General features: G+C 38.9%; 3 protein-coding genes across 3 annotated transcripts; all 3 read right to left on the bottom strand.

The window, feature by feature from the left end:
* Window positions 1-1,605: 1,605 nt before the first annotated feature.
* LOC126608687 (glucose-6-phosphate 1-dehydrogenase, chloroplastic) lies at window positions 1,606-4,921 on the bottom strand. The gene is made up of 8 exons (XM_050276656.1): window positions 4,466-4,921; window positions 4,121-4,353; window positions 3,930-4,024; window positions 3,652-3,766; window positions 2,955-3,431; window positions 2,635-2,864; window positions 2,342-2,539; window positions 1,606-2,167 (listed from the first exon to the last, which is right to left on the bottom strand). The coding sequence occupies exons 1-8, from the start codon at window positions 4,656-4,658 to the stop codon at window positions 1,918-1,920; spliced, it is 1,791 nt and encodes a 596-aa protein (XP_050132613.1). The 5' UTR covers window positions 4,659-4,921; the 3' UTR covers window positions 1,606-1,917.
* Window positions 4,922-15,018: 10,097 nt separating this feature from the next.
* LOC126607072 (uncharacterized) lies at window positions 15,019-16,046 on the bottom strand. The gene has a single exon (XM_050274505.1). It carries the CDS (start codon window positions 15,936-15,938, stop codon window positions 15,225-15,227), a length of 714 nt encoding a protein of 237 aa, XP_050130462.1. The 5' UTR covers window positions 15,939-16,046; the 3' UTR covers window positions 15,019-15,224.
* Window positions 16,047-23,793: 7,747 nt separating this feature from the next.
* LOC126607068 (uncharacterized) lies at window positions 23,794-26,678 on the bottom strand. The gene is made up of 4 exons (XM_050274499.1): window positions 25,919-26,678; window positions 25,291-25,531; window positions 24,402-24,519; window positions 23,794-24,294 (listed from the first exon to the last, which is right to left on the bottom strand). Exons 1-4 carry the CDS (start codon window positions 26,533-26,535, stop codon window positions 24,203-24,205), a joined length of 1,068 nt encoding a protein of 355 aa, XP_050130456.1. The 5' UTR covers window positions 26,536-26,678; the 3' UTR covers window positions 23,794-24,202.
* Window positions 26,679-27,062: the final 384 nt, after the last annotated feature.

Below are 27,062 nucleotides of genomic sequence, written 5' to 3'. Positions count from 1 at the left end.
ACTGAAGAGGACTGTTAACAGAGCTCGACTGCGCTGCAAATATGAGTCTGAGTCAGGTGGAGGAGATGATTGATTCGCCGTTTTGAGTTGTTTGACTTCGTCGTTCGTCCATTCGAGTTCGACAGAGAGAGACTGATTTCGAGAGAGTGAGTGAGAGAGATACACAGCAGCAGCGGTTTAAGATTACATTAGAAAACAAGGAGCTCCAGATCATCGACCATGATTGCATTCCCCATCCCAATTCCTTGCATGCATTCAAAAATTAAAGCCACATAAAACAAAGAAATTCGCTATAAATTGAATGAAAAAAAAACGAAGAGACGATTTCAGCTTCCCTGGATCGAGGTCTGATATGGCGGCGACGGACGGAGCTGATGATGGCAGCGGCGGACGGAGCTGATGATGGCAGCGGCGGACGGAGCTGATGATGGCGGCGGCGGACGGAGCTGGGACAGTGAGAGCGAGTCGGGATGAGAGATCGAGTTGGGAAAAAGGAAAAGTGAGTGACTCTGAGTATATGAGAACTGAGAAGACTGAAATGAGGATAAAACCAATTATTCTTGCTAGAAACGGGCCGGGCCGGGGGCCCGTTCCCTCTTATTTCTAGAACCACCCCGCCCCGCTAATTTCTTGTACCCGCCCCGCCCCGCCCCGTTTTGTGTTTTGAAATTTAGGACCCGCCCCTTACCCGCCCCAAATCGCGGGTACCCGCCCCGACCCGCGGGTCCAGGACCCGTTTGCCCACCCCTAGTTACAACCGGATTTTTTTGAGGTTATGTTACAACCGGATTTTTTGACCCGGCAGAAAACCCGAGAGTTTCAAGTTTCTCCTCTCTCCCTGTGGCCTGGTGTCACTCTCTCCCTCCCCCCCACCAACGGATGCAATGGCCACCGGCATCCCCTGTATAGTTTCTCCCTCTATTCACATTTTATTATCCTTTTATCTATGCCACCGGACTAATGGTGATCGGTGGCTCCTCCCACCTCCATGTCGGCGGAATCACAGATGGCGATTTTTCAGTGTGGAGAAACGTTTGAGTGTGACAATTACACTATTATATCACATGTTACAATATGAGCATATATAGTTCATATTTCATAGATCTAATTCATAGCGTGCAGGTTTTCGTGATTTTTTACGAATTAATTGGGTTTGTGAATTTTGGCATATTTATCGATAGATCAACTTTGTTGTTGATGAGTTAACTTGATTTTATTAGGAAATCTTGATCCTCCTAGCTTCATGATGTATTATCACGTATTATAACATAAATAAATTAATAAAAACACGTAGCAGCAATTTGGAACAAGAGAGAGGGAGTCTGGAACGTCCTGTCCATGCCTACGGCACCACCATCAAAGAACTGGACTGGTTGTATGAGCTGGGAGGATTCATTTGGCTATCCTACATGCCGCGAGGGTGGTTTCAACCGGAATCCGATCAATCGTTGAACGGGTGTAGCGTTCTGGAGGCTTCAATTGGAAGTGATCTCCCAGACTTGATGTGCACAAGTGTAGACTTCATCCCGTCTATCACCGCGTCGAGGAAGAGTTTGAACAGATCATATTGCATTGGATGACCTCTTTGTTGGTGTCCCGACAACGTTTGCAGTTGCAAAGATTTCAATAGATTTCCTTCGTTTTACAATGTCTGTATTTTATCACTTGTCTGTTATCTTCGTTACAGTTTGTAAACAGTGGTCTGCTCTCGATCGATAAATTTGGATTCGAGCTTTTGCTTCGGACAAGAGAAGAATTTGCAAGAACTCGAAGGATAATTCAATCCTAGTTCTAATTTCTTGTTAATTGGAAACAACACACCCCTAATCTACGACGATCAAATTACAAAGCAAAAATTTCGATAAGTTTACCCGTTTGACTATGATAGCAATGGCAATGAGGCCAGCCTTCTCAAATTCACGGCTCCAAGCCAACATCACCCCACCGGACTTTGTATCTTGCTGCAAGATAGTGTGCCCCGACAGGACCTCTGCTTCCGTAAGGATAGTATTCGGGAATAACCTTCTTCTCTTCTATCTCTTTCAACAAGGGTGTGAAGAGAGACCAAGCTGCATCAAGTTCATCACTCCGGATAAACAGCCTCCTTTCCCCTTCAATAGCATCCAGCAGAAGCCTCTCATAAGCATCCGGAATCTCCTTCGAATATCTACAAATAACATAACAAACAAATTTGGTCAAGTTTTTCATGATTTGTTTGCAGGGAAAAAGAATACAATACTGTTCGGTACATGTAATATTACATTTCCGATTATTTATTGCAACCACAGGATCAAATTCCTTCGTCCTATTAATAAATAAACTTCCAAATTTTAAACCGTACCTGGCTGCGTAGTGAAGATTTAGATTGCTCCTGTCCAACCTCATTCCCAAACCAGGGACTTTGTTATTGATCTTCAGGACAATAGCTTCATCAGGCTGTACTCGGATAACAAGCTCATTTGTTGCGTGATCAAGCTCCGTTCCAATATTTCGATACAAATTTCCAGGCACGTGCCGAAACTGTACCCTTATCTCAGCCCTGGACGAAGAATTTAAGAAGCAAATATGAATTAGTATTATCTGAAACCATGACTGGTGAAAGAGAATGAGGATCTTGTCTGTGGTTGAACAAACCTCTTATTATGTAATGCTTTCCCAGCCTTCATTAAGAAAGGCACCCCATCCCATCTTGCGTTGTCTATGAAGAGAGCAGCTGCAGCAAATGTTGGAGTCAAGCTGTCTTTGGGTACCGTCTTGTCATCAGTGTATGCTGGGTAAGTAATACCACCTCTAACATGACTCTTGTATTGCCCTGTGACCACATTTTCAAGTTGTAGTGGCCTCATAGAACGTAAAACTTTAACCTGGCACCAAGCAAGCAAAATAAATACTGGAATAAAGTGGAAAGCAATACAAAGTACTAAAAGCAGCTTCATTTCAGGTATTCGTAAGACCTTCTCGTTTCTAATATCTTCTGCATCCAAACTGACAGGGGTTTCCATTGCAAAGAGTGCCAGTATCTGAAGCAAGTGATTCTGCATTATATCTCTTATTATCCCGTAGTTGTCAAAATACCCTCCACGTCCTTCAGTGCCAAAATCTTCAGAGAATATTAACTGTACATTTCTTATATACTGCCTTGACCACAAGGGCTCAAAAATAAGGTTGGAGAAGCGGAGAACTGATAGGTTTTCCACAAGCTCCTTGCCCAGATAGTGGTCTATCCTGAAAATTTGGTCCTCTTCTAGGTACTGCTTGAGGGCCTTGGTCAAAGCAGCAGATGACTCTGAATCTCGGCCAAAGGGTTTCTCCACAATAACCCTAGTCCAGCCATTACCAGATGAGGCTGACAAGCTAGCACAGCGAACAGCGTCAATGAATATGTTTGGAGGGACAGACAGATAGAACAGGCGATTAGGAACTCTTCCCACCTACACATGCAGTTGCTTGTCAATCTAAATGGAAATAGAATCAAGATGCAGAAAAAGCATACATGAACGTCATTCAAACAAGCAATAACAAAACGTACACAGAGAAAGCTTAAAGCTTCCCCAACCAACAGCAGCACGACAACTTGAACAGAATGCAAAGTATAAAGTCGTATTCAACACTATATCTATCACTAAGCTCAGAGTACACTCAAATTATTACCTCATGTTCCTTCAGCTTCTTGTCCAGCTCTGCGAAATGATCCTGCGAATCATACTGACCAGAATGATAGAAACATCTTTGAAGAAATTGGTCCATTTTTTCACCGCAATTCTCCCTGAAGTTCCAACAAAATAATTTGTCACGCATCAATAAACTTCAAACTTTCCACATCCAGCAAGAACAAAAATCGGTGAAAATAACATTTCCATCTTCTCAAGCAATACATAATAGGCAAAACCAACCACATTTCACAAAAAAGGCCGCAGCTTTTGACTCACCTCTTGTCAATACGGCAAGTAAGCGTCTTGCTAACCATGTCTCTGAGCTCGGCATCGGTCATCTTACTCCGAGCATAACCGTAAATAGTGAAGTGCTGCAACAAAACATTTACATACTCATGCATCACCGATCATTCAAAGTCTACGAAATAATGTAATCAAACGAAAGAAAAAGAACAAAAATTGCAAACCTTCGGGAGGCAATCCTCGTAAAAAAGTGCGAAAAGTGCGGGGAATATCTTCTTCTTTGCAAGGTCCCCGGAGGCTCCAACCACCGTGATACTGACAGTAGATTCACTTTCATTGACATTAAAGACGGTCGTGTCTTTAGATTCCTTCGAAGACGGAGCTGAAAACAACCCATCTTCCAGTTTCTTGAAAGGAGCTTCGTTCTCAATCGGGTTCACCGCCGGCGCCGCCGGGCCTGCATTAATGGGAAAAAAAAAAAATTAAAACGACTGCAATTTTCCTTAAAAAAAAAAAACGAGTGTAATTTAAACCAGTGAAATTAAGACTGGAAGACTGAAGGAACTAACCATCTTGCATGCCGAGAGCATTCTGCTGAGAAACCTTAGCTGAAACAAAACGATTCGGAATCGAGGAAATTGAAACGCGTTGCAGGCGTCCGTGTACAGATGAATAAACAGGTAAATACGAAACTGACGACGACGATGACAGCGGCAGCGGCGAGTAGGTGTGGCAGCAATGGGTGGAAGGAAGGGTCGCCATCTCTCTCTCTCTCTCTCTCTCTCTGTGTTTCGTTTGTCGGTTTTCGGAACTCAGAGGAGAAATGGGGTGATGGGTTTTGCGGTGAGGAGGACGGAGAAGGAAGAGGAGGAGTTAACAAGGAAGAGACATGGGAAGCATCGAAGGGTCGGGGCAAAGAGGGCCCTTGAGATCTCCGAAAGGCTGTTTTGTCTCTTGGTGTGCCGGTAATCCAACGATGTCAAACACCGGAACACCATACAGCTTTACCAAGACAATTGCCCCTTGATTCCATCTCTAATTAGGTTTTAACTTCGTGATTAAATAATAATAATTACAGTTTAGCAATGAAAGTGCTAAACGCAAAGTTGATGACAAAAACGACGTAGGCCCGAGTCTTAAATGGCCCAACTCTTTTGTTGGCCCGTAAATAGTAGTGGACCGAACTTTAGTTTACCTAATGGACTCAATTCCTTTTAAAGATAAATTTTCCATCATTTTTAGCTCAAAAAAACATATGTTTGGCCCTTTACTAAACTGAGGGCATTGGAGTTTTTAAAATCACACATATCCCTGAGGAAGAGGGATTTTAATTGTGTAATTGCTCATATAAGATTACGGACACTTTTTTAGGCCTCACTTTGTATTTTTTTTCAATGATCCGAATTATTTAGTTTTTAGGTCTCAAAGATCACTGTTATAATAGAACTTTACGCAAATTTAAAATCATTTAACACTCAATCAAAGGTTAAACATCTTAGTCATTTTAAATTTGTCAAATTTTCAAACAAGAGCATTGTTCTAAAAATCTCCGCCTAGGCGCTAGGCAGTGGGTCACCATCCTGATTAATGTATGGGCGTTTGAAAATTAAGAAATGACGTCTAGACCTGCTGAGGCATCCGCCTAGACTGCTTAGGCACCCGCCTAAGTTGCATCTCACTTAAACAGAAAATATATAACTTTCATTTTTATTTTTTTCAATAACTTGTAAGCGACTTGTTCAATACTTAAATGAATACACATTATAAGCATGTTCCCCATGTTTTCATTATGTTTCAATACTTCCTAATATATATGTCATTTTATTTTGTAGTTTATAATGAAATTATATATATATATATATATTAAGTATAAACAGACACTTATTTACACGAAATATAATAGATTTACTTAAATCCGCCTAGCTGCCTAGCGCTAGGCTCCAACTCACCGCCCGACTAGCGCCTAACGTCTTCTAGAATCTTGAACAAGAGTAATCATTTACAAAAGATTATAAAATAGACAATTCAAGTCACTAACATAAAATGTGTGACAAAAGGTGTTGATGCACAAAATCCGGAGGATCTTAGACCAACGTAAATCCGGCCATGAATCACATAAACGCATAAGAACACAAAGATGTATCGTGGTTCACCCCCAATGTTTGGGCTACGTCGACACTGATGTTGATTATGTATGTATGTATGGATTACAATAGATCGGCAAGGGAACTCTCTGTGGATGCAGCCCTTGCCATTTTGCTCTCTATTTTGCTGAAAGGGTATTGCCCTCTATTGTTGTGAGAGTTGAGTGTGAGACTCTGTGGATCTCTTAGTGAAGGTGAGACCTTGTCCTCTCTTAGTGAAGGTGAGGCCCCCTTTTATAGAATAAAGGTTTCCTCCCTTCTTACATAAATCATGGGCTTAGGGATGAGGCTTAAAGACGATGCCCAATATATAGTACCAACAGAAGTCCCCCAAGTCTTCAGTAAAGAGAGTCTTTTGGCCGGAGACTTCAAATTCAATCCATGTACGGGCCAAAATGACTAGATGTCGTCCAGAACTAGTACTCAACACAAGGCAATGCTCAACAGAAAGCAATACTCGACTAGAGGTATCACACATTACGAGACTGCTCAGCTGGAGGCGATGCTCGTTGCGAGGCTGCTCGGCTAGAGGCTATGCTTGTGGCGAGGCGGTTGCTAGGCTAGAGGCGATGCTCATTGTGAGGCTGCTCGGCTAGAGGCTATGCTCGCTGCGAGGCGGCTCGGCTCGTGGTATTCCTCATTGAAAGTATCTACTTTATGTCGACATGCACTCAGTATGAGTTGATTCTCGACATGACTCAGGTTCGCTTGTCGGGTTAGACAAGAGATCATTGTTCGGACTAAATATTTGTCACCATAAGCATGTGGCACAATGATCCATAAGCTGATCAATAGTGTCGGTAGGCTTCTTTAATCAGCAACAATGTCGATCAGTGGATCTAGTTGCTCAACAATTCATGACAGTATAAGTATGACCGTATAATGAATAAATCAAATTGACAAAGTTTGTACAGGCAAAATATTGTACTATGTGCAATTTATCCAGTCGTGTGGTAAATCACATGTTGTATAAGTGACATAGTTTAATGGCAGTCATATATCACTAGGTAATGAATAATATATATATATATATATATATATATGTATATATTATATCTTCTCATTCAAGTTGTTGATATCCAATTTGGTCAGATGAGGTGATAAAATAATTATATAATGTGAATGGTGTAGTGGGCTGTCAGACATGAAATATATTCAATTATCGAGCGGCATATTAGACACATACTGAGCTGTATGCAACATGACAAACACTCAGTGCACACATATGTAACACACATATGCAAACATTGATACATCAGCATTATGTCACACAAAAGGTTAGCAGCACAAATGGAAGCATAGCGATACATACAACACAGATGCAGCTGAACAAGTGATAATTACATAAAATTAAACTATTACGTGGTAGTGCATTATTGCATGTACATAATAGATATATATAAATACATACATTTAATAATTAGATATTTATGCAGCATGTTGATACATCGTGGCACTAGAATGAGGGTTTTTAGGTGAATGTGATCAGCCTTCCCATGTGTCTAATGATTTAAAATAATTAAATATGTGTGATGTGATATGTTTTTGGTCAACATAATATTTAAAATAATAAACAATATAGCTGTAAAGGAAAAGATGCTCTTATTTTCTCCGATGGATTTTTTTAGACAGAGGGATAGTGGGTAAACATTATACCCTGTACCCTTTTTCTTTCTGCCATGAATGATTACAGATACAACACTAAAATATTGAAGTCAGGGATGATTAAAGATATAAAGGAAAAGATGCTGTAAAGGAATGATTAACCTCAACCGGAGCATGTGATTAAAGATAGGAATAAAATATCACAGGATGCATGTGATGATGTGATGATGTGGTTTCCAGTAACAAGATATGAATTTGAAGAAAACTTATCTTCTTTGTTGCTTTTCCGTGGATTTTTCAGAAAAGGCAGTTTCTCCATTATTCTCAAGGGCCATGACGGTGGTACTGCCGAAACAGACGGTCGGAGATCTGGTTGTGGAGACCGTGCGCCTCGCCGTTCGACCCCGTTCGGTAATGTACTGGACATCAATTCCATCATGTCCCGTGTGCCTTTTTGCAAGTTGTGGTTCCAATGGCGTATCAAGATCTTTCCTTTTTTTGACGTTGCCTTCTGAAGAGATATCTGATGTTATTTGCAGTCCACTGGATAAAGCATCTGATATGGCGACTTGGGGATCTTCTAAGGATCCCGCTAGCAGATGAGATGCTGAAGCATTTTCGAGGGAGGTCTTGCCGGGCGACATACAAGTCACCACCTCGGCAAAACTCCATAACTAAGCATGAGTAGTGAGAAGCACCCAACTCAGCGTAGAGAGTAGGCAAAAAATGGTGATCAAGCATGCCTAGAATCTCCTTCTCCATCTCAGCTTTGCGCAACTTCTTCCTTATAGCAAGTGCTTCTATGTCCACCACTTTCATGGCATAAAAGCACTACGGCAACCCATCATCGGGTTTCTTATCTGGCAAATATACACATTTCCTATGTCTTTGCTGCCGAGCCGGTGGAGGAGACGAAAATGTTCTAGCCCAACTCGGCATTTAGATCTGCGGAGCCACCTCATGGCTTCCCATGCAGCTTGGTTGGCCTTGTGGGGCTTGTGAGCGGAGGAATGCATGCAGGCTTCAGTGGCGGAGGAGCAGACGGAGACCAAACTCGACTAGCGACTATTGAAGCTCAGGTTGCTCATCTAGCTCCGGCTCAAGTCTAGAACCGTTATGGATGAGCAACTGCTATCATATTCCGATTCATCTTTGGTTGTCATGGCTGCCATTATTCATCATTTTCGCGGAAGAAGACAAGGGTTTTGTGACAGACTGGTGCTCCTGCAACCAATAATTATCTCTCTCTCTTTGCAAATATAGAACTGCAAACTGATGTGAGAGATTTGGAGCAGGGTAGGGGGATTTATATTGGAAATCGGTATGGAAAAGGGTTTGAAGGTGTTGCAGTGGCTGCATTTCTCAATCCTCACGTGGTTACCAGAGGAGATCACAGTGTTGCAAAGAGACCGGCTCACTTTTTCTACAGTTACTCTTTTTATCTCTCTCTCTCCCTCTCTCTCTAACTTTTTTCTCTCTCTGCTCCTAAGTGCAGAAAGTCTCCGAAGATCTTCTGGAAAAGCCCAAAAAAGGAGGTTTTGGGTCTTTGGGTTGTGCAAATTCACGGTGGATATTGTGGTGAGGTTTCACGGTGGTGAGATGAAAAAAATGAAAGAGAACCGACATAGCTTTTCGTGTCGTTTCTCACAGATGGCACCAAATGTTGATGCACAAAATCCGAAGGATCTTGGACCAACGTAAATTCAGCCGTGAATCGCACAAACGCACAAGAACACAAAGATGTATCATGGTTCACCCCCAATGTTTGGGCTACGTCCACACTGATGTTGATTATGTATGTATATATGGATTACAATAGATCGGCAATGGAGCTCTCTGTGGATGCAGCCCTTGCCATTTTGCTCTCTGTTTGGTTGAGAGGGTTTGCCCTCTATTGTTGAGCGTTGAGTGTGAGACTCTGTGGATCTCTTAGTGAAGGTGAGACCTTGTCCTCTCTTAGTGAAGGTGATACCCCCTTTTATAGAACAAGGGTTTCCTCCCTTCTTACATAAATCATGGGCTTAAGGATGAGGCCCAAAGACGAGGCCCAATATATGGTACCAACAAAAAGTATCTCTCAAATATCAACAAAAGAAAATCTGCTTACGAGTGATGCTTTCATTTCTAACTTTAGTTTCTTTTAATTTTCTTGCTAAAGTTTCTTTGTTTTAGTGGTGGATTCTACTTCCCACTTTCTCCCTCTTCCTCTCCCTCTCCCGCTTTGGAATATATATAGTTATTAAATTTTGATGCCTTTTTGCCTAAATAAAAGTGTTAGTCATTTCAGTCAATTTTAAAACATACATGTCCAGTAAGTGCTCTTTGATTGTAAGTATATATTACTATTATTCAGTCGGGCTTGCCAATTACAACTTTAAAGTTTAAACTCATGCATTATTTCCACGAGCACATGATGCTTAATCATATGTTGATTAGGTATTTGACTATGTCAAATAAGTAAGGGAATTATATATTAAGAAAGAGGGTAGGCAAGGCAACTTTCAGCTGTTCACAATTTGGTTTTGGTTTATTCATCTTTTTCCTCTCTTCGGAGCTAAGGAAGGAATTTCAGCCCTTGACATGGGCGTCAAAATCAAACCCATGCATATATATTGGTGCTGAGTGCCGACTGGTGTGGACTGGTGTGGTAGGGTATATTGCTACTTTCTACTTGCTACCCTAAAACCTGCAAAGTTCCCGAATCTAATACAATATCATTCCCTCCAAATTAGAACGAGCGCACACAGGAAGTATGACTTGTCTGAGTGTTTTCTCCTCCTTTTTTAGCGTTTGGGCAATGTGAAAAGTATTTAGATATTTAATGTCAAGAAATTTAAGAATCTCAACTACAAAATTATTAATAAAAATGTCGGTATTGAGGGGAAAAAATTGCAACAAACAATTATAATTCAAATAAAACGCACAACAAAGATATATCATCAACTTGGTGTTTATTTAGTCTCAAGAAAGCATTTAGTTATCAAATAACTAATAGGAAAAGTAATTTTGTTTATGAGAATATTATGTCTTAATTCATAGGTTAGGTCTACGCCTTTTTTTAATACATTCGATATTATCTACCCTAAGGGGTGGGTGAATAAGCTAAATAAGGGCTAGCCATAATAATTTGGTTCGAATTTGTTTTTGGTGAAAATCGAACTTGAGACCTCTCACTTACAATTAGCTAAGTATTTAAAAAAAATGATTTGGAGTGGAATAGAGCACACTAAATCACCTTTAGATCGATACATGTAATCAATCTCTATTGTTTATACCATACTTAGGGCCTCCGTATTTAGATCTCGTACAAATACTCGGGGGACTTAAATGTAATTATGTAATAAAGAAAGGGGCAAATATGTAATAAGTGAGGAGCCCTTATTCTATAAAAGGACTCCTCACCCTCACAATGAGGAGAGGCCAATTCTTAGGCCTGAAGCCTCCTCACCCCCAGAGGCCTCACATCCCTTCTCATATTGAGAGAAGCTCACCCTCACATAAGGAAGCTCTCTCTCCCTCTCTCCCTATCTCCCTTTTCAACATCTTAGAGAAATACAATAATGAATGTGGACGTAGCCCAAACATGGGGGGTGAACCACGATACATCTTATGTTATTTACATTTCTTGCAGATTCACGGTCGGATTTACGTTGTTCCAATACCTCCGGTTTTGTGCATCAACATTTGGCGCCGTTTGTGGGAAACGATACGAAAAGTTATGTCGGTTCTCTTTCATTTTTTCACCTCTGCCGTGAATCTGCAAAATCACAAAAACTCAGAAACCCAATAACCTCTCTCTCTCTCTGTCTCGTACTTTCATTTCCTTTCGTCGACTGTTCACCAACTGAAGTCTAGTCAAATCCACTGAAATCATCAGAGCAACAGCGGCAGCAAAATGAGATGTTGAGGGACGAGTCGAGTTGCAACACCTAAAACACATCACCGAGAATCGTAGAAAGAAAGAGAGAAGAATATCGTCTCATAACAAGACCTCCATGCCATCTCATCCACCTAGAAGAAAGGGGATCACTGGAGCACTGAATTTTACAGCCACCAGGATGTACGCATGGCAGCCAACACACCAGATCCCATGAACTGGAAGACAGAAACAAAACACAAATATGAATATTCTTTATGGCATCCCATGAACTGGCTGACTAGTGCAACGCCTTGCTCGGGTACACTGTCTACACTGAGCTAAAGGTCTCGGAGGTCACCTCCCTCTTCCAGATCGACCTAATTGCTCTCCTTACTGCCAATGCCATCGACATTTCGTACCCAGACGTCGAAAACCATATCCTTCCCTCCCAGCTCGTCCTCAAAGTCCCAATCACCTGCTCCTGCGTCGACAGGATTCGAAAGTCGGTGTCTACCCACTACAAGACCCGACCTTCCGACACTCTGGCCTCCATTACCGATTCGGTGTACTCCGGTTTGGTCTCGGCGAACCAGATTAGGGAGGCCAATTCTTCACGGAGGCTTTCAAGGTAAATAAGCTTAAGGGATATGTGGATTAAATGGTTACAGAAGCAGATGATTACTTTTCCAAGTGGGGAGACAGGGGTGAGGTGGACTTAAAATATGAGCTGAAGCATCTGATTATATTGACCACCAGCAGATGCCTCTTGGGTCGTGAGCTACTTTTGCTTTTGTTGACCACATGGAAAAAGGCATACTTATGCTACCAAGGTGAAGGCTTGTGGTGCTGCAATTAGGATGGGTTATCTTTAACAACCTATTTGGACAAAGGGAATAACTCTTCGCATCTGCTAGCATGATTTGTCGCACTTATCCAACAAAAAGAAAAGAAAGGCCCTCAAACAGCTCAACCACCCCCACAAAAGTGAAAAGAAAAAGCAAAAGCAGAAAGCAAAAGAAGATAAAAAGAAGCAGACATAATTGCGATGGTGATGGCATACAGAAAAGGGAATTATGGGCGTGACCCATTGAGCAGAGGGTTGGATTTATTTTTTAATGATGTAATTTATCTTATCTTTCGGAGACATCTGTATAAACCCCATCAGAGGGTAATAATAATATAAAAAAAAAGGCAAGCCCAAAGTAATGGGCTGGAATGTGGAAGGCGAAGGCCCATATGCCCAAAAGAACCAGGCCCTATGGCTTCAAAATTATTCGGCAGCCTGCTGCTATTACCACCAACCAGGTGATCAAAAGTACGCCCAGTACTCCAAAATTATTCGGCAGCCTGCTGCTATTATCACCAGCTAGGTGATCTAAAGTACGCCCAGTACTCCAAAATTATGGGCGTACTCCAAAATTATTCGGCAGCCTGCCGCTATTACCACCAACCAGGTGATAAAAAATATGCCCAGTACTCCAAAATTATTCGGCAGCCTGCCGCTATTACCACCAACCAGGTGATCAAAAGTACGTCCAGTACTTCAAAATTATACATGAGCATCACTCATGCCAATCATACATAAACATTTCATGAGCATCACTCATGTCAATCATACATAAACATTTATGACCATCATTTATGTCAACATTCATGAGCATCACTCATGTCAACATTCATGAGCATCACTCATGTCAACATCCATGAGCATCACTCATGTCAACATCCATGAGCATCACTTATGTCAATCAACATAAACATTCATGAGCATCACTCATGTCAATCAGCTTCAAAAGCTTCATTTACAGAGCTCTAGCTTCAAAAGCTTCATTTACAGAGCTCCAGCTTCAAAAGCTTCATTTACAGAGCTCTAGCTTCAAAAGCTTCATATACAGAGCTCTAACTTCAAAACTTCAAACGTTTCAACTACAAAGCTTCAGTGCAGGGTATACAAATACCGCCTCCGAACAACCGCCACTTCGGCCCATACATGAATTCAATTTGAAGTCTCCAACCAACAGACTCTATTGATCGAAGACTTGGGGACTACATTATGTACCATATATTGGGCCTCAACTGGGCCTCATAAAAAATACTTAGGGACTTAGCCCATTATTTATGTACTAAGGAGCGAGCCCTTATTCTATAAAAGGGACTCCCTCACTTTCATTAGAGAGCACCCATTATTCATGTATTGAGGAGTGAGCTCTTATTCTATAAAAGGGACTCCCTCACCATCATTAGAGAGCATCAACTCTAGCCCATCATTCATGTATTGAGGAGTGAGCCCTTATTCTATAAAAGGGACTCCCTCACCTTCAACGCCACAAGCCGAGCCAACCAAGGCAACATAAGCCACTAGCTGAGTAGCCTCGCAGCATGTGCTACTTCTAGTTGAGCATCATTTTAGATTGAGCACTGCCTCATATCAAGTATCAGTTCAAGACAACATCTAGTTACTTCGGCCCACACATGGACTGAATTTCAAGTTTCCAGCCAAAAGACTCTCTTGACTGAAGACTTAGGGGACTACTGTTTATACCATACTTAGGGCCTCCGTATTTAGATCTCGTACAAATACTCGGGGGACTTAAATGTAATTATGTAATAATGGAAGGGGCAAATATGTAATAAGTGATGAGCCCTTATTCTATAAAAGGACTCCTCACCCTCACAATGAGGAGAGGCCAATTCTTAGGCCTGAAACCTCCTCACCCCCAGAGGCCTCACATCCCCTCTCACATTGAGAAAAGCTCACCCTCACATAAGGAAGCTCTCTCTCCCTCTCTCCCTCTTCAACATCTCAGAGAAATACAATAATGAATGTGGACGTACCCAAACATTGGGATGAACCACAATACATCTTGTGTTATTTACATTTCTTGCAGATTCACGGTCGGATTTACGTTGTTCCAAGACCTCCGATTTTGTGCATCAACATCTATAAAAAAAATATACATAGAAAATAATTGAACAAAACATAAATTCTTTTTAAATTAATAAGCATTCATCAGTATAATAATAACCTCTCTCATACAATAATTTTTCTTAGTCCATAGTATTTAATTATAGAAGTTTTACTACATATATCTTTAGTTGTTAGTTTTTAATTTTTGAGCTATAAATGAAGAAAAATTAAAGAATGAATGACAAAATGAAGAAATGATGGCATAAGAAACGTGAAAAGAATGTGTATGGAATGACACAACATAAAAACTACAAACAAACAAAAAAATGGAACAGATAGTTACAAGTTTTTGATTTCATATAATCTTCATTTATTTATCTCCCCCTCCCCAACGCCACATCCCTTCATTCTTCTTTCATCTCCACTACAATAAGTAAAAAACTAAAAATAACAAGTTATATTTGTCACTGACAAAAATACTTGGAGTAAAACGGGCAAAAATGTCAGAGAAAATAGTTGAACCGTACTTTTTTCTTTATAATGCATTTCCCCTTTTCCTTTTCTTTGGTTTCTCCAATAACTAAATATACATGACAGCAAATGGCATTATTTATGGCAATTACCATTAGAAAATTGTTATTGTAAATTTGTAATCCATAACTAACATCACAAATTAAGTACCAAAAAGAAAGGAACAAAAAAAAAACCCCTCTTGTCAAGAATCATGCTTCAAGCTACAAATGCCATAGAATAACTACACCAACTAATTTATTAAATCTGTTTTCAATGACCGGGTACCCAACATATATTAATCATGCTTTACAACAAACCCAATATCTAGCTTCAAGCCACCTTTGCTTATTAACCCTTGCAATAAAGTCTTCAACCCTTTTGTTTAGTTCCTCAGCAGGCATTAAAGCCTCATCTTCTTCTCGTTCTTCCTTTTCCTCCTTTTTTCCTTCCATTTTTTCTTCTTCTTTTTCTTCTTCATCGTTTTCCCCACATTCTTTAAAGTCTTCCTCGTCATGATCATGATCATGCTTGTCATCTTGTTTACCTTCATCAACTTCTTTATCTTCAATACTCTCCGCATTGCCCTTGTTTATCGGATTCAACATTTCCGGCAAGGTCCTCTCCTCTTTCTTCTCTCGAAACGTGGAGAGTGGTCTCCTGAGATTCCGACTTCTCTCAACATACTCGTTGTACATCTCGGTGACTGGAGACGATTGCTTGCCGCTGCTGAGTCTTGATTCTCCAATAAGGAATACGACAATAAAATTCACCACAATGAAGAGGCACTTGGGGTTGATAAACCCCGACCAAGAATTTGGAAGAGAAATAAATAGCAAGTGTTTGATAGTGTGGAGAGAAGGAAACGAATAAGAGTATGAACAAAGCAAACTGCATGTCACTGCAATAAGAGCATGAACAATAAGACTATAAAGAAATTGATTACTCTTGTTGTAGTTCTGCTTCTTCTTGTAGCATTTCATGGCTCGAAGCTTTTCAGCCTTGATTTGATCCATTAATTCCTCAAATGGAAGTATGAAAAATTTAGAGGGATAAGCTGTATATATTCTGATATATACCGTGAGGAATTGTATTCACATCTGACTGAACGTAAAGAAGGTAAAACGAGGAGTTATATATAGTGAAGTGGGGGTGGGGGGTGGGGGGTGGGGGAGGGGTTATTTTGCTTAATTTGTGGGATTCAAGGCATATGCATGCAACTTTATAAAATTATTGTTAATGTTTCTTATTAGTTTTGAGTGTGGGGGTATGTATTACTATATGAAAAAGCCATGGCAGATTTTGAGAATGTCTTGATGAGAAATGTTAAAGAAACTTTCTAAAAATAAGATTCTTTATGGATTATCTGTTATCTTATATTTTTGCATAATATTTGTAATGTTGGCACATGAATTAAAGTTAATCTGTAAGGTGATACAAAATTCATTAAGAGTTCTACTTTCAAAGATTCTTATTAGCATTTCTCATGTGTTGATTTGGGTGCTCTTGTTTTCCAACCTCCGAATAGCTTTTCAAAATTCCTTTTCCGGAGTGGTGTTTGATGGTTTTCAACTTTTCTCTTCTGAGGTAAGAAACGTACATTTGCATCAGCAACGATTTATAAAAGTTAGCTACTGGTTTTGCAATTCGATAGGTGGTTTTGTCGTACTCGTACGTCCATGTTACATCAGCCCTATTTTATTCTTTATAATTAGGGTTTATAGAAATTAGAGAAAAACAATATAGCTTCCTTCCTGAGCATTAACCATTTTCTTAACTATGCTGCAAAATAAATATAACTAAATACACAGTATATATACACTATGCGTATGCATGTACGCAAGCATGTCATTACTCGAGGTGGCTTTTACCTTTATACATTAGCCCATCCTTGATCTTTTTATAAAGTACAACTGAGGACCTCAAAAACAAAACGAAGCATAAACTTAATATATCAAAACATGGCTTTTTCTCTTTAAATATGCTCATCGATTTTTGTTTAACATTTAAAAAAAAAATTAATGTGTTATTTTTGCATATTGCTTAGTATCGTACAGTGATTTAAAAGGTAGTAAGTACTTGGAGTACTTAGACTTTTGCCATAAAAAAAGAGCTTGCCATTCCCTAATTAATTATATAGGATAGGCGCTGGGCATTGAGGAGAGATCAATATATACGACATTAATATACCCGAGTATATGCCCCAAATGCCTTTTTTTGTTGCTTTTTTGCCCTAAAAAGTTGATATGCCAACGGCACATGTGTTGAATGAAGAGAAAAGGCACTTTGTAAAGGAGCTGCACAGTTCAAGAGACAGCAGGGGACGACGTCGTAGTCAATAACTCAAAACAATGGAGTTCAAAGATTGACAACATGGAACTGGAAGGTATAGTTTAGTCGTGACATTAACAAGAGTTAGCATGATCAATTAGCTTAGTTTGATCAAATTGTTCTCTGTATGGTTCCAGATATATGGAGGCCTGTAGAAAATTAATTATGAATATTCTTGAAGCAGCTAGTGCTCTAAAAAAATAAGGGTAAAGGGGAAATCACCAAAGTCCAAACCTACCTTCCCCAAAGAGGGTAGGAGAGAGTTATTGAGGTGCAACGCTTTATAGTGATTAGAAGGAAGTCGAACATTCATTTTGAAACTAATTGATAAATATGCATACATGTCTCTTAATTTTTCGATATGAGACAATACTATTTTAAATTTTTACATGATCATCACATACGATCAGCGTTTGAAATATCTTGGATATGCTCGATATTTTCACGGAAATATCTAAAAATTCAGGGAACGATATGGAAAGAGGGGATGAAGACTTAACCCCATACATCCACGATATTTCCGGAAATCAGTCAATTTCCTAGATATTTTCGATATTTTCGATATTTTCAGAAAATATCTAGTGTTTGAATACAATTTTCAAAAAGTTTGCAGGAAATATCTGTGAGCCTATCCATTTTTTTTTTTAAATTTCTTTCTTTATGGTATTAGTTTGTCACATCTCGACTCGAGCCCCCATCACATCCCGGGCTTGACTCCGCCGTAGCACGATATTGTCCACTTTGGACCCCGACCACGCCCTCACGATTTTGTTTCTAGGAACTCACACGAGAACTTCCCAGTGGGTCACCCATCATGGGATTACTCTTGCGCGAACTCGGAACTCGAAGTCAGTGAGCTCCCAAAAGGCCTCGTGCTAGGTAGAGATGAGAATATACATATAAGGCTTAGAGGATCCACTCCCCTAGGCTATGTGGGATGTTACAATCCACCCCCTCTTAGGGACTCGACGTCATCGTCGGCACACTTCCGGCCAGGGATTGGCTCTGATACCAAATTGTCACATCCCGGCCCGGGTCCCCACCACATCCTGGGCTCAACTCCATCGTAGCACGATATTGTCCGCTTTAGGCCCCAACCACACCCTCACAGTTTTGTTTCTGGGAACTCACATGGAAACTTCTCAGTGGGTCACCCATCAAGGGATTGCTCTCGCGCAAACTCACTTAACTTCGGAGTTCATATGGAACTCGAAGCCAATGAGCTCCCAAAAGGCCTCGTGCTAGGTAGAGATGAGAATATACATATAAAGCTTAGAGGATCCACTCCCCTGGGTGATGTGGGATATTACAAGTTTAATTCAATAAAACTTGTACTGCTTCATGACGAAAATTTCAATTAAGTTATGTATAATTTATTCTTTCTAGTGAAATGCTTTATTTTATTACTTGTCATTATAAAGAAGTTTTTCTTCTCACATATCACATATTGTTTACACAGTATCTAATCATTAATTCTTGATTCATACGTGTGGTGTGGTTTCATATGACATCCCCTAAAAAATAATTTTAAAATTTCATGTTTTTGAGCAAATTTCCATCATTTTCATCGAAGGCAATCAACATCGATATAGATATATGATACTTCCACAAATTTGCTTATTGATATTTCTACTAATACTGATATTTTAAATATTACATATGACAACACTCAAGTCAAATATATGATCAATACATATTGGATGATGTGAAGTATGTGTGCTAGCTAGTCATTAAACTTTCACAACTGGATCGATCGATCAACTTGTTTTTATACCACAGAGGGCTAGTTTGGTATTGTTGTGCTTTAAAAAAAAAAAATTGTTCTTGTTGTGCTGTAAGAATAAACAGCTGTAAAATAAAGTTATTGAGTGTTTGGTAAACACCTTTTGTAAAAGTGCTTTTAACAAAAAAAAAATAGTGTATAAGTGTTTGGTAAATTTTTATATAAATTGCTTTGAGTATGTTAAATGACTAAAAATGATATGGCCATTAATGTGATATAATTATTGTCAAAAAGAATAATGTGAGGGGTAATGATTATAATTTTATAAAATATGTGAGGGTATACTTACTATTTGAAAATTTCATTAAATGGGTAAAAAAAAAAATTTAAAAGCATGGTAGACCTTGCTTCTAATTTTCTATACTTTTTTACTATCATTGAGAACAATTTATAATAAAAAAAACACTTTCTTTTGTTTTACCAAATATATTTGATGTTCTAAATTTTGTTCATAAGCTGTTTTTTTTTTTTTAATGTTCTAAATCAGCCCAGAATTTGAGATTTCAACCCAAAATTAATTGAAAAAGGAAATTTACTTTTTCTACATAGAACAGCACCCTACATACTCACACGACATGGAAAGTGGCGAGTCTGTAAAGCAAGGCCATATAGGTAAATTGTGTTTGAATCTAATTAAGTACGCTTTCTAATATTTTACTTCAACATTATTCAGTAGCACCCTTCCCTTCTCCAAATTTTGAATTCTCCATGTACTATATTTGAATGTTGACCCATACATCTGGCATTGCATATTCATATAGAGCAAGTATATGCTTGTTGCTCCTTTTTTTATCATCTTTTGGAACCCAAATGTTCAATGCATAGGCATCTGCTTTTTACAAAATGGACGGCTTAGAGATTCTCCTAGACTCCTACAAAAGAACTTCCACTTCTTACCAGAGAGAGAGAGAGAGAGAGAGACATACACACACACAAGTGGAGTCCATATGTATTTGGGGGTGGATGAAGCTTCACAGAAGGACTCAAAAGCATTGCTTTTGTCTCCACAACTAGAACCATGCATAGTAGTTTGCAGCAAACTAAACAGGGGTGTTAAAATTACTTTCTTCTATCAACGTGGAACATATAATTGTAACATGTGATCGAATAATGAGCTAGCTAGATATCTTTTCCATTCTATATCGTGGCAGATATTTATAGACCGACTTTAATAGTATAAGAAAATAAATATACTGATGCTGTTGTATCCTTGATATTTATTACTAGATGTGAAACAACTTTTGTAACCCTAATACTTGACTAAGAGAGATTCTGTCCTTGAAAAAAAAAAAAATTGGTAACAACGAAACAAATTTGCCTTAAGGATTAAGAAGTCTCCAAACGTGGGTTTATTTGGCACTTCAGGCCCTCAAAGCTCGAGCAATCAAGAAAAGCAGTTCCGGCACCGATGATTTAATTTGAATGATTAATTTGAAAAGTTAAAAGATAAACACACTGTATAGAATTGAAAACAAGGCAGGTTTTGAGAATGTATTTATTTGGGTGCTTTTGTTTTAGGGTTTAGGGTTTCAGTTTTCCTCTTCTGAAATAAGAAACGTACATTTGCATCACCAAACGACTTTATGAAAGCAAGCTGCTGGTTTCTGCAATAGCATAGGTGGTATGATCGTACGTGTACTCCGTGTGACATCAGCAATTTAAATTTATTTTTTAATTATTAGGGTTATTGAATCAAAGAAGAACAACATAGCTTCCTTCCCTATGCTGAAATCATTTTCTTCCCAGTTCCCACCCAGATCCACCATGCTTAGCTCCAGATTTTTATATTTCTGAATAACTTGGTGCCAGAAATATGGAGTCCTGCTGGAATATAATTTGAATATTCTTTAAAGAGTGAAGAAGCTAACTAGTAAGGTGAAATGCTTTTGCATGGAATATTAATTAGTGGTGGTGTCTGTAAAAACAAGGCTACTCAGGCAGAACCCAACATTGATTGATGACCCATATATCTGTCATGCATATTGATGAGTCAATATTATATTATATATTTTATTCTATTTTTAGTATAATTTGGTAATTATTTTGGTAGAATTTTGATACTTTGTTTTATATTTTCAATGTAGGACATTCGACCTCATCTGAAGCAAAACGTGACCAAACGGACGAATTTTGGAGTGATTCAAATTGGAGAACGTTCGTGTGTCTCTTGGCTTGTTCGTGTCAAAATATGAGATTTTTCTATCAAGCGGTTATTTTCTGGCGATTAATTAAAGAAGCAGTGCGCGTTGTTGGAAATTGACGTTTCTGGGCTTAAACTACGTTTTTGGAGCCCAAGATGACCTCAGATGGGTTCGTGACCTTCTGGAGAGTGTTCAGAATAGTCCAAACTTTAAATCCAGCTATTTTGGGCCAGTTTTGGAGCTGATTTGGGTCCAAAACATGGATGTGCAGATTTTTTGGTGAATTTACCAAGTTAATTTAGGATTGTGTTTCCTATTTCATTTCAATTTATTTAGTTTCCTAGTCTTATTCTAAGACCTTTTACTAGGAGGATTTTATTTAGAGTAGTATAAATAAGCTTTTTGGCAGACTTAGGGTTTGGCTAGAACGTATGCAATTTTTTGGAAAAGACTTTGGGCAAAGCTTAGAGATTTCAAGACTTACACTTTTAAGGTGTGTCCATTCTTTTTCTAGTTTAATATAATTCTTTTAATTTTAATTATGAATATGCGTAACTAATCATTTTTACTAGGGTGAGGCCATGATCTTTAGCAAGAATATGTAGTCTCTTTTTAATTTTCTTATGAATTTATGCATGCAAGTTTTGGATTGTTAATCACTGTGCTTTAAACTATATATTTGTTTTAGTGATTCGCGACCATTAGGATATTTAGAAAAGTAATTTGATGCAATTTTGGAGGAAGGTTGTCCCTAAAATTGACTAAAGCTTCTTGTGGTTAACATGTGTAGCTACTTAGGATAGACGGCACGTCTTAGGAGTTATATGGTTTTTCAAAAGATTTTCACAAAACTTAATGAGTCTTGCATGTTCACATTCGATCTAGACACCATGGACGGGTTGCATGTTAGATATATGTTCTATGTTGGAGGTTCCAAGTAGGGCATACTTTAGGAAAACCTAACCTTCAAAATATGCATGTGTAATTCAAAAGGAATTAGAAGAACTACATAGGATTGTTAGGGTGACAGCGGAACCCTAGTATTTTCTCATTTTGAATTCTAAAAATTTGTTTCCTTTTTCTTTCTCTAAAAATTGTTTCCTTTTTCATTAGCCTTTTTAATTAATTTCGTTTTTCTAAATTTAGGTCATTAAATCACCCTTTTCCCATCTTTGTTTTTAAATAATTAACTAAAATTTTGGTTTTTCATAAAATGTTTTAAACAATCCTAGCGGAAAATGACTTTACTTGAGTCGTTTATACTACAACTATCTTGTTCTCTTGCAAGTATTTTGTGTGATTTTAACCTCTTCGTGCAGGTACCTAAAAATCCTATCACATATTGATGTACATATCCAAATTAATAAGCTAACTGATTTCTTTACACCTTTTTTTTTTTCTATATATGCACACTATTTATTTTTAGTTCTCTCACACACATTCTCAATTTCTGGCCATCGATTCAAATTAATTGAAAAATATCAATGACAAAAAATTAACAAGAATGTACGGAAGGTAAAAATAAGTGCGTAAACATCAATATGCTAAAAGAACTTCCACTTGTTACCTCTCAAACACAGAGAGTGAGAAGGAGAGAGTGGGGATTATGCAGCGAACTTAACAAGGGTCTTAATTGTTTTCTTCTATCAACTTGGAATATTATAACTTGTATTTGATCAAACTTAAGCTGTCTTCCATTATCTTTTCATATGTAGTTTGTACCGCCTTATGTTTTGTTGCAAATGCATCCGACACAGAGATTGATAAAAACTTTTATAACTCTAATTCTTCACCAACCATGTCTTTAGTTTAATAATCACTTAAATGAAAAAGGGGTCCCATATTACTTTTTTACTTCAATAAATCTAAGAAACTACTCACTATAAAAGAAAATCTTCATAGCAATGAGCTTGTAGCTCAACTAGTTAAGAGCATTCTATTTTAAGCAAGAGTCACTAAAGTCTTGAGTTTAGGGGGCTTGAGGCCCTAAGATTTCGAGTTTGAATCTGCTCGCCCCAAAAATATCTCCATAATATTGAACAAACCAAACTAAAATTTGAGATGTAAAAGAAAATTGAAATGAGTGATGAGTTGAACATTGGAAAATTTCGTACTTCCTCGCAATTTTTATTAAAACCTCTTGTTATCTTATTCCCGACTGCATTTTGGAAATCGTTATCTTTAATTCACTTATACCTATGTGTGACAAATGAACAAAAATGAAAATTGAGAACTGAAAGGAAAGGAAGGATTGAGTTCAAAGACGAAAATCATTTCACTAGAGATAAATCTGATTAAAATCCCTAGCCTTTTACACTAAACAAGTAAACTACCTTCACCTCATAACTAATATAAAATACTCACATGATTTTCGTGTTGCGCTACATCACCATCACTTTTATGAAAAAAGCTATGGGAACTGAGAACTCCTTTCTTTTGTCATTCTTTGGTCACAGGAATCACGTTAAACAAATTTGCGTAAAAAGGTTCAGAATTCTTTAAACGCGTGCTTAATTAATGGCACAAAAGGCTCCTCAAAGCAGAGTTGCATAGAGAACTACATTTTCTCATAATTTTTGAAGCACTAAAGTAAACCCAGAAAGAAGAGAGAACAAATGGGAGTCAATTCTTTCATTCAAATGATAAAAGCCAGCTTAAGATACAACAGAAAGGGACTAGTACTTCATCTTGGACGAAAAAGCGTCGAGCTAAATATCCACCCGAAAAGAAGAAGAAAAACACTCAACTACGACAACAACAAAAGCCGGTAAAAACCATTGTGAATACTACTAGAGGGTAGCTCAAATGCAGGAACAAAGCCTGCAACTTGAAGTCGAAGATAACCGATTGATTCTAGCTAACAAAAAATTGAACGCTAAGCAATCAAATTCTCCTTGTGATGATTCAGAGAAGAATCGGGAGAGTTAGATTGCATGCCAAACACTAAGGGAACGAATAAATAGAACAACTACTTCTAGCCAATCTCTCTAAAGCCACAAAACTGCAGGATGGGTATATGCCCTCATCAGAGTACCACGGCGACCTTCTCCTGGGAAATTAATGACAAAGGATGGGCAATGAGGGGTTCATAGTGATCAGCTCCGGCGCCACACCAACCTGTACAATAAATGTTCAGAATTATACGTAGGCTGAGAGTGGTAATGAACAAAATTAATCAACTGCCTAGAAATGTATTTTCAGCCAAAGATCTTTCTTTTCTTTACCTGTTCCTTTCATGAAAAGAAAGAAGGGAAGTTCACAAATTTGACTCCTTGGTCGGTGGGGAAGGAAGAAAACGCAATTCTCTTCATCAACCATCGCATCCGAACCATGTGCTTGAACCTGTAAGAAGATGAGTTTCAGACAAGAATGCTTCATAAGAAGATGAATAATCCGGTTCATGCCCAAAAACTTCACCAATCCATACTTGCCAGTATCCCGATGTTGACAAAGTGCAATGGAAAAATTATCAAATGCACAAAAAACAGGTTTAGCCTGTGTACTAATACTAGAACTGAGAATAACTATCCTGTTCTGCCTATAGCAGCATATGGCACACTGACAAGGCGCACACTGACAAGGCGGGCGGTAGCTTTTTGACTCAAAACAGAAACAAGTGTTGATGATTCCAAACTAAAATCTTACAAATTAAAATGTAGGAAAATGCAGTCTTCAAATATCAACTCGGCTTTCCCAGGAGTTGGTGCAATAAGTGTAAATACAGTTGAACTTTCGAAATAAGCATTCACTCAATGATTTTAGAGTGAGACTATTTTAGACACTCATGCTTTCGAACTCAGCATTTACTCAATAAGTGTTAATACAGTTGAACTTTCGAAATAAGCATTCACTCAATGATTTTAGAGTGAGACTATTTTAGACACTCATGCTTTCGAACTCAGCATTTACTCAATATTAAGTTCAGAAACTAAGAGTAACTCGCACTACTTAAAAAAATTCAACAAAACATCATAAGAGAAGAGGTGATATACAAACATGTATAAAATTATACCGATAGTGATGTGAAATTGCACCCATGCACATTGCAAAAACTTCACCATTGCAAAAGAAAAAAAATGCAGAGCAACAATCAAAATCATTCCTTGTCCTTACCACATAAATCTCTCGCTTAAACTCTGTGGCAAGACACTCAATTGCAATGTCATCTCCGAAAGCTGCAGCATGACCTTCTCTGTTTTCGTCGATGGTTAATAAACCTTCCTCTGTGTATTGCAATGTGATGATGTCGTATTCATCATCCGGTGAACCAGAGATCGACATGTATTTGGCCCAACTTTGTCCATCAATCACTGGGATACATCTCTCCTTGTAAATGGACTCTGCTGCCAGCTCTCTACATTCAACAAAAACGAAAACGAAAACAAAACACAAGAAATAATAAGACAATCGAACCAGACAACATAAATCTTTCCAAGAACTGAAATTTAATAAGAACATACTAACGTCTGTTAATCAACCTTAATATACAGTCATGTGTTCATCATTTTCCCACAAAAAAAATCAAACTTTCAGACAAGAAATCAAATTTTCAGATCTAAACGTAGGGAAATCAAACTCTTGTATTTAATCTGAATAAAATTTATTAATTTTAACAATAAAATCAAATTTTTGTACTTACGCCTCTAAAGAAATGAATTTTTATTTTATTTTTTATTAAATTTCAAGATTAAAAATTTAGATTTCAAGGTAATGAAAAGGAACAGATCTGCGGAAATGTTACCTCTGCATGCCGAGCTGAAGAAGCTCGTCAATGGCGGAGTCGAGACTCACGCGCTCGTCTTTCTTGGCCAGCAACTTGACCTCCTGAATCACATGTATCCCCCACCCGGCCTTCAGATCAGGCGCGTACATATGCCGAATGGCGTCGTCTATCACCCGCTTCTCCTCCGCGGCCGCAGATCCATAGTCCTCCGTGAATCTCCGCACCGTCAGCCTCCTCAGCTCACGCGCGTCCATCTCACTCGCCACCCTCATCGCCTTCTGCGACGCCGTGAACAGGCAATTTCCGTCGGACGACACCTCTCCGCCGTGCGAGAGTCTGAAGACCATCGACTTCTGCGGCATTATAGACTCGGATTTCGACGAGTCGTGATCCTCCGGGAGCTTCCAGAGCACCCCCTTCGTATGCAGCCTCTGGAGGTGCCGTCTCTGCTGCTCCTCAAGCCCCACCACGCTGTCCCATGCGGCGTCATCCGTCGATTGCTCAACCAGATCTACGGCCGAGATTGTGTCCTCGTCGAGCGGCGACGCCTTGGGTGGGTCCCTCCACGGCACCGTCGGCGAAGGGCTTTGAAATGTCTCCGCGACGGCGGTCGAATCGCACAATAGTTTCCCCATTTCCTAACTTTTCCCTTTTCTTTTTGAAAAAATTTCAATCTTTTTTCTTTATTTTTATTTATTTATTTTTCACGATCCTCTTTCTCTTCCTCTTCAACGGAAGTTGCAGACGAAAGAGAGAGAGAGAGAGAGAGAGAGAGAGAGAGAGAGAGAAAGAAGAGAGAGAGAGAGTAGGGTTAACGGATAGATTTATGAAGCGCGGGACAATTCCAACACGTGGAAAAATCTGACGCGTTCAAGGGATATGCTGACCGAGGGACAGGTGCTAACGTGAGCCGGTGCGTGAACGTGCGCCAAACTTGATCCAGATTTATTTATTTTATTTTATTTTAAATTTTTTTTCCAAAAATACAAATTATAATTTTTATGGAAATATTCGCCCACTAGACGTTGGTGTTAGGTGGCATATGCTGCTCCGAAATTCCACTGTTTATTGGGGTTGGTGTAATCGTGTGGATTGACCAATGAGGTCCCCGTCATTGTGGTCCAACCACTAATATTTCGCCAACTCAGCTTACAGTTTAGTG

This window comes from Malus sylvestris, chromosome 16 (assembly GCF_916048215.2).
Source record: "Malus sylvestris chromosome 16, drMalSylv7.2, whole genome shotgun sequence".
Lineage (NCBI taxonomy): Eukaryota > Viridiplantae > Streptophyta > Magnoliopsida > Rosales > Rosaceae > Malus > Malus sylvestris.
The sequence above is the reverse complement of the archived record's forward strand: the minus strand, read 5'-3'. Positions and strand labels throughout refer to the sequence as shown.